The sequence below is a fragment of the Cajanus cajan genome, chromosome 4, assembly GCF_000230855.2.
Source record: "Cajanus cajan strain Asha chromosome 4, NIPB_CcT2T_4, whole genome shotgun sequence".
Taxonomy (NCBI): Eukaryota; Viridiplantae; Streptophyta; class Magnoliopsida; order Fabales; family Fabaceae; genus Cajanus; species Cajanus cajan.
Window position 1 is genome coordinate 2,950,772 of NC_138520.1, and position 16,380 is coordinate 2,967,151.

The 16,380-nt window shown below is 30.5% G+C and overlaps 1 protein-coding gene across 1 annotated transcript; it reads left to right on the forward strand.

Moving 5' to 3' along the window:
• The first annotated feature begins 12,853 nt into the window (after positions 1-12,853).
• Positions 12,854-13,789, forward strand: LOC109802764 (DUF241 domain protein (DUF241)). The gene has a single exon (XM_020364165.3). The coding sequence runs from the start codon at positions 12,854-12,856 to the stop codon at positions 13,787-13,789; it is 936 nt and encodes a 311-aa protein (XP_020219754.2).
• Positions 13,790-16,380: the final 2,591 nt, after the last annotated feature.

Here is a 16,380-nt window from a genome sequence, read left to right on the forward strand (position 1 = left end):
AGTAAACACACAATGCGTCGTCACGCATATAAGTTAGTATTGGTCGCTTGTAAGTGGTATAGCTCGACCTAGCCCCTATACCGTGGTCGCTTTGTACACGTGTGTCTCGACCTTGCCCACACACGGGATCACTAAGAACCTAGAGGAGAACAGCAAGATACCACTCCAAGGGTCAACTTTCCAAGGAGGGTTTTTAACAAATTGGGCTCCATGAGCACCACAGCCGCTGCATCCACACAATGGGATGAGGTAAAGTTCGAAAATAACTCCTCTAGTCTTAGTGATCAACAGCTCAGCCTTACGGCCTACAACAACCCCTAACATCACGGAACACAGCACTGCATAACAGCAATAACAGCACCGCATAGCGGCAATAACGGCACCACAATAGTGGCTATAACAGCACCGACATAGCGGCATAACAGCACCATAATAGTGGCTATAACAGCACCGACATAGCGGCATATAACAGCATACACTCAGCAAATCAACATACAGCACAACTAAGTAGTATTCAACACTACTTACTACTCACAACTCAACTCAACATTCTATAAGCATTAAAATCATCAATGACAGCCCAGCTCAGCACAGCTCACAGCACAGCTAAACAACTTACAGCACAGCTAACACAGCTCACAGCACAGCACAGCACAGCTAAACAACTTACAGCACAGCTAACACAGCTCACAACACAGCTACAACAATTTACATCATAATTCAGTGTGAACATCTCACAGCACAACACATCATCAATACACAATCACCCACCCAAACAACACCAATCAACCTAAGCACCTAAAACAACTTTCAACTCAACCAAATCACTAACGGTGAAATGACAACCTTCACATAAAACAGCGTATTAGGAGTTATACTACTCCTACCATACTCATCCTTATCTCATATGAAAGATAAGAAGATTTCCTACAACTCTCAAGAAGACACCAAGTCTTAATTCCTTCATCTACCTTGTTAAAAATGATAAAAACCGCAACAGCTATAAACAATGCTGGCAGCTTGACCCCTCTTCACTAAAACAGTCATATCCGGAGTTATAGAACTCCTTTTTGGGTGATTCCAGCGCCATTGGAAAGATAACATCCAAGGCTACAACTTTCATAAAGACTATAAAGTCAAATTCTGAAAGAAAAAATCATGCCCGGCGCGATAAAATCAAGCCCGGCGCAATTCTCAACTAGAGACCTACAAAGGTCTATTGCGCCCGGCGTGGTTCTCCCCAAGCCCGGCTTGATTCACCCCAGGGATTCCCCATTTCAAATCACGCCCGGCGCAAAGAACTGCGCTCGGCGCAACTTCAAACAGTAACCCTCACCACTTCGAAAATTTCACCCAAAACCTGCAAAAATCAACATCTCAAGCACATACAATCGGCCCAAAACATCACATTTTCATCAAACAACCCGAAAATACCAGCTTTTTCAACATGCAACAACAAACAAGGAAAATCCCCAAATTTTTCATCAAAACCCGGAAAAACCCGAAAACCCGTTTTCATCAAATCTCAGCCATCAATCCGCAACAATTAGCCATCATGTGAGTTTCTAGCTCACTAAACAAACAACCGGCAAGAAAATCCTAGCTTCCCTTACCTCGGTGCGAGAATCCGAGTTTCCGGGAAGGAGAAACGAAAGAGAAAATGGAGAAGGAGAAAAGAAAGCTCCACTCCTCAGCAAGCTCCACGAGATGTGCACCACCTTAGCTCACAGCTAGCTTCAACACCACTAGTCAGCACCTAAACTCCCCACGGCACCACCTTAGGAAGAAAAGGGAGAGTGAGAGTTAAGGGTTGAGAGTGAGTGAGAATAGAGAAAAGAGAGGGGGAGTCTACGGGGTATCACAACTACATGTATCAAGCATTCAGAACACAACTTCTTTCAACACTACACATTGTATCATCATAAAATTCTATTATAATTCAACTTTCAACGTACTCAACTCAGAATATCAACATATGAAGCATCTATCATTATGATTCAACATTTAAAGTCAACTAAGTTGAGATTTTCATCCATCATAGCCATGCTCAATGCCATTCAACCTGCATGTGACATCATCCAAGCAGATATACATTGACTTGATCACGCTTGGTGCCATTCATCTTGGACTCGACTTTACCAAGTTAGAGAACTCTAAAGGTAATCATGCGCAACATTACAAAGTTAAAGAGTTCCAAATTACATCTGATGTTACCAATCTCGCGCCTGACATCAGTGAAGAAGAGAGCCTTTAACTTGTATCATGCTCGATGCTATGAAGTTACACTCGGTGCGATGATGATTTACATGACAAAATCACAAATTAGCTTCATTTTTCTACATAATCAAGTCCAATCCAACATGTAATAATGAAAACAACACAGACACTATAGCAAACTTAGATACATCAAGAATCTCCACATATGCATTGACCAACCAATATTTTAATTCATCACTTTCTGATCAATTTATTAAAAAATCACCAAAAACCCAAAATATAAGGATTCTCATCCAAGAATGTTGAGTTCCCACACGACAACTTCTCACCCTGATTCTCAACTCCAGCAGCTTTGAATATCAATTCAGCTACCCAACTACTCCATGAGAAGGATTCTATAACATGCTTGTGGAAGTTTTCTAGCTCTAGAGCTCCTTTATCGACTTTTCTAGCTCCAAAGCTCCTTTGTCTAACTTGTCTCTAACTTTCTTAAGAAAGTTTTAAGAAAACTTTATATATTTCTCCATTAAAATTTGGTCAACTTTAATTTAACATCAACTCAAAATAAATCCTAAACAACTAAACTCATAAGAATTATTTAATCTTTAAAATTTTTACAATAATTAAACAACTAAACACACACTTGTTTTATGAATAATAAAAATAATCAAACAATTATAAAATTCATAGTGTTACACTCGTCTCTGATCCCATTTTCATTTTAAATTTCTAGAAACTTAATTTATTTTTTAAAATTTACTTAAAATTTATGTAATTCTTACTTTATTTTAAATTATTTGAGATGAAACGTAATTAATGTAACTTTCTAATTGCTCCTCTATATTGAAAATTTTGTTTTTATCTTCTTCATATTCTTACAAAAAAAAATTAATTAATTTCTAGAAAAATATGGATATACTTGACACTTTACATTGAATCCTAAACCCTAAATTCTAAACACTTTATAGGAACAGACATAAGAATAAATATAGAATATAAGAATAGAGATATTGAAATTTACACTGATCTCATTATCATCCTTAATTTTTATATCAATTAGAAAAATCTGGAAGCATATTAAAAAGATAAATATTTTTAATATATATTATATTATAATTTAATAATTTTATTATACAAACTTATTTTTTGTTGATTAAGTATTTATTATTTATAATAAATTATATAAAAATAAATATTATATTAAATATATAAATTATATTTAAAATTTATATCAATAGACATTTTTAAACGTATAAATAACTCATAGAGTAAAATAGAATAAAAATATCCATATAAAATATTGTTAAAAATATCTACGTAAAGGTTGACACATGATATTATATAGTATAATTAAACTTAATACAAATTATTTTAAAAAATATCATTTATGTTAAAATATATGTTACATAAAATTTAAATTAATATAATTTATATACTAAAACATGTAATATTTATTTAAATTAATATGATTTATATATTAAAATGTATAATATTTATTTATACGTATAATTTATTGTTTGTTATATGTAATATAAATAAAGGTGGACACGAGATAATATATAGTATAATTAATACAAATTATTTAAGAAAAATATCATTTATATATAAAAATATATGTTATATAAAATTTAAATTAATATAATTTATATATTAAAATATATTATATTATTTATATGTATAATTTATTATTTGTTATATGTAAAAGAAAATTTAGTCTGTCCAATTCGACCCAATTAATTTAAATAAATAAGATTGGATTGACCTATTTTTATATTTTCTTATATTTTTCATTTTTAGATATTCGAATTTAGTATCTTTATTTTAAGTTTAAATTGTTAATGATTTTTTTGACATCTGGATTCAAATTGTTTATGTTAAAACATCATACAATATAAATAATTGTGAAAACACCGTATCTGGATTTCTTTTATAAACCACATATGAATCTTCCTACGTGAGAATGAGTTAAAACTGAAACTTAACATTGTACAATTTTATACCAATGAATACTCGGCACAATTGTCTTGATTTGATTTTTTAATATTTTTTTTTCAATTTCAAAAGTATCATTTTAATTTTATTTCTACATAATAAATGAAATTTTTATTACTTATGTATGTATTTGTATCTGAACTTGTATATATTTTATTGCCAGTTGTTTTCATTAGTATTTTTTAAAAGTGAATTGAAGTAAGGAATCGATTTTTCCTTTTTTTTTAAAAAAAAAAAAAAGAAAAATAATCAAGTTAATTAATTAATTAATTAATTTTGAAGAAGAAGTGTGTTCCTAAACAATTAAACAGAAAAATATGTAAGAAAAAACTTCCAAGAATAAACGTACTTTTACTTTCCTCAAACTAAAATCAAACACATCAGAAGTAGTCAAGTTTAAACGGCCACATTTATAATTATAAAATTTAATTTTCTTTAAACGGCGACATTTATAATTATACAATTTAATTTTCTTTGGATACTAAAACCAAACACATCAGAAGTAGTGAAGTTTAAACGGCGACATTTATAATTATACAAATTAAATTTCGTTGGGTAGTGTCTTTCTGATTGATGTAATGGATTTGTGGGACTGGTTCTCTTTTCTCTGCATAGCTGTTTCTTGCGATTGTTTATTCGTCGTGTTGCGTGAACTACTTAAAAAAAACAAAAATTCATGAAAATGGCTTATTTCTATAACTTTTTTCCTTTTTTATTAGCACAATCCATTCCGTTCACTTGTATATTTGTAATTATTTTACTATGGTTGAAACCATAACAATTTGACTAGTTACGATTTTTGGGCAGTGAAAACCCTGTCTGATTTTTGGCCATTCGGTATTATAAACTAATGATTAGCCAGTGACATCCATTAAGGCTGATTAATTTGACAAATTAATCAAATTAATTTTTATTATCAATTTTAAAATACTCCGTGATCATATATACCATTCTCAACTCCAACTCTATGAACTTGCTAATACGTAACTAGTCATTTTCCGAAAGGTATGTATTAGAAAATTATTCCCAATCATTTTCTTTAGCAAGGTTGGCCAAAAGAAAAGCAAGAAAAAAGAGGAAGCAGGGAGATTTACCCAGCAAGGCACTAACCATGATACCATATAGTAGCAATAGTACTAAAAGAAAGTTGACAAAAGAAAACAAAAGTAAAAAAAGAACATAAAAGATGATTGTAGTTGTAGGCACATGTGAATATGATTTAGTTACTGGATATAAGACTGGCCAGTGATATCTAAATCTTTGTCCCCAGTTGAAGGGGGAGGATTGTGTTTAGGTTTGATAGCATCTTTGTCAATGGGACCATCAGCACTCTGGCTATCACTTGCTGGTGCTTTTCTTTGTTTCTGCGGTTCCCCTTTTTCGGTACCGTACATTCCACCACCATAGGCACCATGTGTCACAGCCTCCATTCTTGAGATTTGGGGTCCTTCCCCCAATTTTTTCTTCTCTCCCTCTTTCTCCATTGATCACACTTTCACACTCAGGCCACCTCTCTCTCCTCCTTATCTACATTTTCATTTCACCTTCTATGATGGACATGTGTCTTTTCTATTTACGTGGCTACATGCAACCATGCCACGCACCACTTGTTTTCTTTCAATCACTTCGGCTAATCCATATCTATTCTTCTATTTTTCTCCCTATGATTTTTTTGAAGGTCCCAATTAATGTAAATATCTTGTTTTAAACATTTTATACTTCTCTTTGTCTTATCCTTCTTTTATTTTCTAGATATTTTTGGGTCATTCTTTTATCTGGGTTTTTTTTTTTTTTTTTCCTTCAACGTAGTATTTTGAATCCTTATCATTTGATTAGCGTAAAGGGAACAATGGAGAAAATGGGCCAATTAATTTGATTCATTAGGACACTCTGTAACTTCACAAACTCGGCCCAGGAACCCCCTGTTGGACTTGGACCCTTATGTGATGCCTATGAATACATTTAAGTAACTAAAAAATAATTTAACTCTTCAATTTTTATTTTTAAGTTCTTTGTTATTTAATATATATTATTTTGAATCAAAAAATACTTAATAATATAATGCATAATTTATTTAAAAATATAAAAGTAAATTAAGATTATAAAAAGAATGTGAGGTTGTCTGTAGATTTACCCGAACTAGATAAAATTTGAGACAAATGAATGAATTTAAAAATATAAATATGTTCTTTTTAACCCAAACTTAAATTCATTCCGCCTTTTGTTGGAGGGGATGGAAAAAGCAAAATTTGTTCCAAGAATATGTAAAAGGATTTTTTTGTGAAAAAATATTATATTTTTCTGGCAAGACATCATTTCCTAAGAAGAAAAAAAATTTAACCATTGAAACTTTGAAACGGTTCTGGCTCCCCTGCCCATCGAAAGTTGAACATTGATGATAGAAAAACAATTTCACTGGGATAACAGTTTTTCTGGGCTCGATTCCTTTTTTGGGCTTTGTATCCCATAAAAATATGAAATAAGGTTTTGTCCTATATACCACCACTAGTCCACTACTACTAAATACTACTGTAATATATGTGGTTTTATATTTTACATCATTCTTAATTTCTTATAACTCAATTCTTTTTATGTATTTATTGTGTACTTGTATTTTAATTCTGCCGCTTCAATAAATGTATATTTAGCATTAAATCATTAACATGTGTTACTCTTACATGTATTGTATGTTGTAGGTAATGTAACCTCTCAAAGCACTAATATGTGTTTTGTAAGATTGATGATTAACTCAAATACTTAATAAATCCAATGACTAAAATGTAACATGATGAATACTTCCAGGTGCCAAGTTACTTATTATATAAACAACTTATTTACTAATAAAAATAAAATAGTCTATGTATGTGTGAAAGAATATATAATCACAACAACATTGAATACTTCACATCAGTGTGAGGTAAAAGAATTTAATTTAAATAGGTAAAAATAAAACAAATTCAGTTACAATTATATTAAATAATAAAATATTTACGCCAATCGTTAATACTATAAAATCTGCAGTGTAATATTATTGCTCGTGTTATATTTTTTTATATTAAATTAGAAAAACGTAGAAATGAGGACACCTTTTTAGATAATTTTACAACAAAAAATGATTTTAATAGTATTTTGTGACATTTTTTTTGTAGCGCTTGTTAGGTACTCCCTCTATTCCTAAATTTTAATTGTGTTTAGATTTTTTTTTCTTTCAAAACTTTGATTTTTTCTTCTTCTTCTGATTATACCTAATATATGGTAGGCTAATTAAAATGATAAATTAGTAACTTTGATTTTTACAAACTTGAAGGAAAATGTGCAACTCGAAACCTAGAGAGTAAAACACTAAAACATAAAGACTTGATGGTGAAAATTTTAGGCGAGAACGCCAATGGTTGCGTAGTGAATCTAGTGATTGAGATAGGAAATGGTGAAAGCTTAAAAGCTTATGGTGAGAAATTGTGAAAGAAAGCTTATGAGTTATAAGGAAACTTGAAGTTTGAAGATAAAAACCTAAAACATGAATCTTGAAGGTAGAAAAGGAAAAATAGTACTTGTACAAGAAGTAGAAGATTAATGCATTATTTGGATGATAAATGATTTTGAGAAGAAAAAAGTGAGGTAAAAATAAGAAAATAAAAATGAAAATAAATGAAAAATAAGTAAAATTTTAAATAATTTGACCCTTTAAGATATATAAAAGAAGTAGAAAAGAAAGAAAAACGTGTTTACAATAAATGCTATATTCTCTGAAAGAAAGAATTCAAAACATCTTTTGACCATTCAATTTTTTTCACTTCTTAATTATTATATTATAAAATAATTATTTAATTTAATATTTTACAATTTAAATTAACTTTTTATAATTCAAAATAGTTTTGGACATGTTATTTTGGACGAAATAACATTTCTCTTGAAAAAAATATAATTATCCCTACTAGCATATTTAGATAATTAAAATCAAAAGGATAAATATTAGAGGTGAGCAAATTCTACTCAATTGACTCATACCCGCAAAATTTAAAGATAATTTTTTACCGTCGAACGACTTAAATTAGGTAATCAAATTTATTGGGTATGAAAATTGATTTAAAATGTATAAAATCGATTAAATTTGGTTTTGAAAACTTAAATCAAATAGAACTTGAACCCAACAGATATAAGTGACAAATAATAACCTAGCCTATAAAAGACACTCGTTCATTTCCTCGCTCAAAACCCTAAGCGTTGTTGTGCTTCTATGTGTAACCTCTTCATTTTGTTTCACCCCTTATGGATTGCAACTTCACCTTAATATTTTTCCACCACTCTTTCTCTAATGGCTTTTTGTCCTTTCATATATCTTCCTCTAATAGTTTTCCCTTTGATTTTCTTTCACCTTTCATGACTTCAATCTTCCTTGCCGGTTGTGGCTCTACCATGCAACTTGTAACACTGTGTTTTTATTAATAATTGTTGATTTTATTAAATTGAATATTCTTATGATTAGTTGTTTAATAGTTGAAAGACTCTAAATATTTAGGAATTCTTATGAGTTTTAGTTGTTAAAAATTATTTTGAGTACAGGTCAAGTTGAAGGAGAGGGTATATAAGGTTTTTTTAAAGACTTGAGCTTCATAAATTCACTTCTTAAAGAAAATTAAAGAGAAGTTAGAGAGAAAAACTCTAGAGCTCAAAGCCAACCATTTTCCTTCCAACTTCATTGACTTCTTCCATCTCTCCTTGGTGTAGTTTTAGTTGTTGGTGGGTGATTCGAAGCTTCAGAGTCAAGAATCAAAGCTTTATAAAAACATGTTATCTGTCAATTTTAAATTAATGAAACGAAGTATCAAATAATTTTAAAATTTTTTAAAATTTTACAGATTTGATTTGTGCATTAAAAATTTTAAATTCAACGGTTTGATCGTTGAGATTTGATATAAAACATGAGTTATTGAACGGAGTAATTCTAGATAAATTTACTCTTAGAGTAAACAGATCCCTTCTCTCTCTCTATGTATATATATATATTTGTTGGATGTATATTTAGGAACTACTTGTATAGTAACCTTAGGTTATTATATTTGAAGAAGGTGAAGACTGTGGAGAGGTTGGAGGGGGCAACATAGTGATGAAGTGTTAGGAGGGACCATTTGGGTCCAAGAGAGACGGCTAACAAAGGAGACCTTATGACATACCCCTTCGACAATAGGGGACCTCTATGACAAGAAGACTTCCAACAACTGCTCAGGGTGGAGTTCCACGATACCTCTATTTTTTGGATTTTTTTTTTTTACAATAAGATATCACATTAACTACATGTAAATAGTCCTGTTAATTATTTTTATGAAGTTTTGTATTTCATCTACTATATCTTATTTAATTATTTTTTTAAAATTGTTTATTTACTTAATTTTAATATTATATATATATACATATTAATTATTAAATATAGTGAGTTGAATCTTTGAATTCACTTAGTTAAGTGAGACGAAATGGGCGCCGGACAAAACGAGATAGGACGTGACGGATTGACGAGATAAGACACAAACATTTTATTACTCTCATTTTCAATAACTTTTTTTATTAAACCATAGAAAGTATTTAAAATATCGTTTATAAAATTATAAATATTATAAATGTAATAAATTTTTATTTTCAATATAATTGTAAAATAATTAAGTAAATTTATTATTTCACATTTTAAAATTACAAAATATTTAAACTTAAGATGATTTAAATTATTTTTAAATTTAAAATAATTTTTCATGTAAAAAAAACTTACATTTTTTTATAAATAGAGAATGTTTGATTTTTAAGCTCACTTTACTAAGTAGGATGGATGGGACAGAATGAGACGAAATAACAAGATAGAACATATAGGATTTTGTCACTCTCACTTCCAATAACTTTATATTAAACCATAGGAGATATTCATAAGATTGCTTATAAAATTATAGATATAATAAAATTTTATTTACAATATAGTTGTAAAATAATTAAATACATTATCATTTCATATTTTAAAATAAAAATATTTAAATTTAATATAAGTTAAATTCTTTTTAATTTTTTAAATAAAATTTTCATACTGAAAAAAAATCTTACAATTAATTTTATAAATATTTTAAGTAAAATAAGAAATATGCATAAGACTATACCCAACTTGAATACTTTATAATTCTTTCAATATTGTTGAAAAAAATTCAAACAATTAATTATATTATCTTAATATAAAAAAAATTAATTTGACATATATATTTAATATACATAAAAACGGGATCTATACAAATGCATGAGGGTCATTCTAGCTTAAAAAAAAAAGTAAAATCCATAATTTATTTTATCTGAAATTAATCCTTCTTAAAATTTTAAGACTTGAAGATCAACTATAATACTAGCTTAAACAATTGTTGGTCTAAGCCTATAGTTAAAAAAACTTAGTAACACTTGGATAGCAAATTATTGGTATATACTATATTACTAGGTGTCATTAAAACAACATTTTCTATATTGAAGTGTTTTTTTTAATAAAATAAAAAACTGTAACAGGAAAGTGTCCTTAAAGTCATTTTTCATATTAAAATAAATAAATAACATTCCTTTAGATGTCCTATTTAAACCTTTCGTACTTTTCTAATAATACTTCTATATCTCACAAGTATTACAAAACGGCTGCTGATAAAGTCATAAAGGTCATTTTTTTCTATCTCTTAATGTAACAATATTATTGACATTGAATATCAGCCATTGAATTGAATGCATGTCTTATGAAAAGTGCCATTTTTTTTTTTCTTTCCTTCTCCTTGCCAGCTGTTGTAGCAGAGGATACATAGGTTTCAGAGGCATCTCTCGGGATCACTAAGGCAAGGCAACATTATTTTTACTGAGCTCTTGTCATCTTCATGTATTAAAAGCTTGAAGCTTCTTCAGATATAGCAGAGGTCCTAGCTTTAGCCTTTAGGATGGGGACTCAACCTCTTAAGTTACTACAGCACTCGTTCCTTCGTAATGAAATGGAGTCACACTCTTCTTACGTGGTCAACGGTTAATTTTACAAAAAAACAAAAGGAAGTCCGTAGCGATTAGATTGTTATAATTTACCTTTTTATTCGATGAATTAACTCTCCTTTTACTATGCCACATGGTGTGTCTATTTACTACGGCTGAAACGGTATTAGGATTAGCAAATTAATGCACCAATACGTTTACACGTAAATGCATCAATTATACAGTATTTCAATGAACATGATTGTTGAGGCTGATAGAAGGTACCTACTAGTAGTATTTTTAAAAAAAGGGACAAAATTTAGTTACAATCATTTATGTGTGATCGGTATTATTCTTTAATTAGAATTAAAATTTTATCTCTATAAAATATATATTAATAAAATATATATTAAACGTGAGTCGTGATATATGATAACTGTACTAGCCCTTTTAGGACTTGGAAACATTTTTTCAACAATTCCTGCCTAGAATAGATGATTATGATCGTTTTAGTTTTAATTAAGCCATTATTTGGTTCAAATTAACTTCCAATTTCAAGTTCAACATAGTGTGAGTTGAATGCAAAATACTTTTTCTTCTCCACCGTACCAAAAAGGCTCGCTAGCTAGCTGTTTGACTTTGAGAAGATTTCGCTGATATTTTGGAGATTTGCACATAATCTTGTTAGAAATTTTAAACCCAGCGTATAATGTTCTTGGAGTTGGAGTACACATCTTCAGATCAAGTTTCGAGTTCCAACGGATGGCAATATCTGTGCAGCATGAGCACGCGTTAAATGAATAGAAAAATTATAGAATCGCCGGAAAGTATGAATCATTTGAGATTCCATTTCATCCACATCAGACATTACAGGAGAAACCGCGCCGACGCACGCGCTTCTTCTCATGATTGTGCGCCAACTTGCATGTCTTTGAGACAGCTACTCACCTATATACTGCACTCCTAACTAAACGTGACTTTCTCTGTGTTTCAAACTAAATTCACAACATGAATTATCTTTCTTCACTTCCCATATAAACAAATGACAAAGACAACAAATAAAATTGTAAAAAATAACGTCATGTGTACCGTCATGCTATGCTTTATATGTTTTAATCTTTTCTCCCTAAAGAAATTAAATAAAACAAATAAATCGAAGAAGCTATAATAGTTTAATTAGATAACTTATCAACTTGGTTGATTCGAGTGCTAAAGAATTCACAATGCTGAAGTTTGAATCTTCACATTTGAGAATATAGAAACTCAAATAGAAGAAAAAAAAATTCAATTAATTTCTTATCTGTCAATTCAAACTTGCAAGAGTGATTAGTTCGTGTTTGATAGAGAATACTTTGTAATAATAAAAAATTACTTTTCCTAATTATCTGTCAATTCAATTAATTTTTTTTTTTTTTTTTTTTCTTGAGGAAAACAAGTTCGACGACTATGTTTCCGTTCGTGTGCACGTGTATTTACAGAAACGAAGAATATAACGTGACAGAGAAAGATTAAAAGAAGAAATGTTGAATAAAGTATTGTAGAACGTAGATAATAATTATATTAGAAACATTTGATGTACGTTATTATATAAATACGGGAAGGAAATCCCTCCATAGTGGGGAAAAGCAAAAGCCACGAAACTTCCCTCTACATTCTTTCTTGCTCTCTAAATATGGTAATGGTAGGTGTTTTCCGGCGCTCCCTTTCGTTCCCAAACAAGAATCCGAACCGTCCATCAGCAAAGCCGCACATATCCCATCACATCAGGTCCATCAGTCTCCCGTGCAGATCTCACCCTCTGATCTCCGAGATCAAGGAAGAGATCAACGAGCTCAGCACATGGGCCTCCAAGCCCAGCCCAGAAACCTCGGCAAGCCTCTCCCACGCCCTCACCCTTCTCAAAGACACCCACGAAACCCTCCAACACATCCTCCAACTCCCCCAAAGCCTAGAAACCCTCCGAGCCCACCCTCTCTGGGTCGAGAAGCTTCTAGAAGATTTCCTCCGCTTCGTGGACGCCTACGGAATGTTCCAAACGTCCATCATGGCCCTCAAGGAAGACCACTCTTCCCTACAGATGGCCATAAGGAAGCGCGACGAGTCAAAGGTTGTCGCCTACGCCAAAGGCAAGAAGAAAACCGCCAGGGAAATGGAGAAGCTCCTGTCTCTTCTCCGATGTGTCGGTGTGGCTCAACACCAACAACATTGCGCGTTGCATGTTCCCGCTTCCGTTGTGGACGCTGAACTGAGGCATGTCATCGCTGACGTCATGAGCGTCACGGTGTCCGTTTCCGTCGCTCTTTTCAACGGGATCGCGGCGTCCTTTGCGTCCAAGAGGGTGTCCTGGACGCAAATGGTGAAGCTGTCGAGGAACGGTGGGGTGAAGAAGGAGCACGAAGGCGTTGAAGAGCTTCGAGAGAAGAATGGGGTGGAAGTCACGGAAAGCCTTCGGAATCTGAAGAAGAAGGGAGAGGAAGAGGTGAGGTTGGTGTTGAACAAAATGCGGGATTTGGAGGAATGCATTAACGTAATTGAAAGTGTTACTGAGAAAGTTTTCAGGGCTTTGATCAACTCTAGGGTCGCGCTGCTCAATATTCTTACCCTCACACACTAGATACTACTTTGTATTTTTTCTTTTCTTTTTTATTATTATTATTATTATAGAAATTATTTTTTCTTTTTTTATAAACTTCATTCTTTTTAATGTGCCTCTCTTATCTTTGGATACGCATACGAAATTTAGAAAATTTCATGCTCTTCTTCATGTAAACACGCACATATATGTGTATGACGATAACTTACTATATATTCAATTGAAGTTAATGTGTTATATACAGAATTATTTGTTTTTTATGTCCTCAAATATTGACTGTCATCTTGAATAATATAATTAACATTCCTTATGTTTATCGGTATTGAACTATGTGTAAGTTAATAGTTTTCTCATTTTAAAGCTAGTTTTCCCCAATATGTAAGGATTGAATCTGAATAATATCGTTTGAGAGTGAAGCAAGGATACCTCCTACAGATTTTTTTTTTTCTCTCTTTCATGAAGATTTGCAGTGAATTTATATTTTATAGTAGTAGTATAATAGTATTTATAAAACGGGAAAGGTTCGTTATGAAATAAATATTGTCCATAGGAGGTATTGCAGGAGCGCACACTTAATTAGATCAGATAGACAATTTTTTTTTTATTTTAATAATAAAATATTTCGTGCATTTTTCCGGTTGTATTAATTAATTGTTGATTAATAGAGGAAAGGGTTGGACATGGAAGCAAATTTAATTGATCATATATATCTGATGAACTAATTAGGCACATGTTTAACACCCTGGCCCTCGAACCCCAAAGATAATACCATCTTCACGCAGGGAAGTCCCCTTTTAATTAGTGCCTCCAAAATAATATAAATTAAATTATTTTTCAACTTTACATACCATTATTTAGGAAGATATGAATTTAAAAAAAAGATTCCATTGAAAAAAGTATAAGATTGGAAAAGAAGAGAGGGAGGATAGGGGCTGCCATGTTGGGCGATGAGCAATTAGATGCACATGGCATGTTGATGGTTGTTAAATAGGATGAGGACATGAAGCATGATGACAACTAAACTATTATTAGCCAAATGCCTAAATCTGTAAAGGGTAAAAGGGTAGCACGTTAGGCCTGATTAACATCACCAAGGAAGATAATTAAAGCTCAAGATTTGTTAAGCACAACTGAACTTAGCTTTGTTCTTAATTATTATGATTTATTTTATTTTTTAACTTACGAGTTCATAAAATTATTAATTATTATTATGAACTCCCTAATGAATCCTTGATATAAAGTTTAAGGGATTAAAAAATATTAAATATAAAATTGTGATATATTGAAAAATAAAACAAAACATTTAAAATTTAATATTGTGATTTAAAATATGGTTTAAATAAATATTTGGTCTCTATAATTTATAAATCTTATCTTTTAGTTTCTATACTTAAAAACACTTCATTTAGTCTTTATATATATCATTTTTATTTCTTTTTATTTTCTATAATTTTATAAATTTTATTTTTCTGTCCTTATAACAAATAAATGGTAAATTAAAAGAAAACAAAAATGCATGTATAAAAATTAAAATGAAACATTTTTAACCATAAAGACTATAAAATAAAATTTATAAAATTATAGAAATTAAATAATTATTATTAAACCTTAAAATATTACTCTTTCCTTTCTATATTATAGGGAAAAATATTTTTTTATTCTTAAATATAAGTAAAATTAACTATTTTTTTTATCATTTAATGATGTTTTCTTTAAAATATGTATTTTTCAATAAATGACCTTTTAGTTTAAAACATTTATAACAGGAATAATTTAGGAAAATTTTTTATGAATAACGTAAAATCAATTATTTTTACTTATAATAAATAATTGAGAGAGTAATTTAACCTTAACATAGCTGTTTTGATTTTTTATTGGTAAAAAAAAAAATTCATTTTAAAGATAGGTTCCTCAATCATTCCTTCATTATTGGGACTTTGCTCAAGATAATCAAGCTTTTTAATCATTGGTCGTGTTTCTTCTTGCTCCTCCTCAACTTGCTTAATGAAAATGAATTATCCACCGTCACAGACAACCCATCTTCGCTCATGACAGTGTGGGAAAGGCCTCCTCATACCAGGCCCAATTCCTCTAATCACAAGCTACTGTGGTCCCTCTTTCTGTGTTAGTTGCAACTCTACTAAAATGTGGTTATACTTTAAATACCTCCTAAATTATGTTTTGCTTTGAATTGAAATAGGGGTCAAATCCTACTCTTCAAAGTTGTCTGCATGATTCTTTTAGACATTATTTTATGGTTAAATTAGTCAATAAATACCCACAATTTTATCAGATTTTTAATTCATCTTTATAATTTAAAATTTGTTAACTAATCCTCGTAATTTTAGAACTTTATAAGTATATTCCTATCACTTAACACTGTTAGGCATTTAAATGATGTTATATCTTTTGTATGGAAAAATATTTTATTTTTATATTACTTTATAAAATATTAAAGAAAATAAATACATTTTAGTTTCTCAACAATATAAAATGTATTAGTAACTTTGGACTATCATTGAGTCAATGATTGAAGAAGATCTAAAATTATGATAAACATTTATGTATAAGTAGCCGAATTCAAGATGATATGATGGATTGCTTATAATTAT

Excerpts from the sequence above, each read along its gene's own strand:
- LOC109802764 (XM_020364165.3), top strand. The coding sequence starts at position 12,854 with ATGGTAGGTGTTTTCCGGCGCTCCCTTTCGTTCCCAAACAAGAATCCG.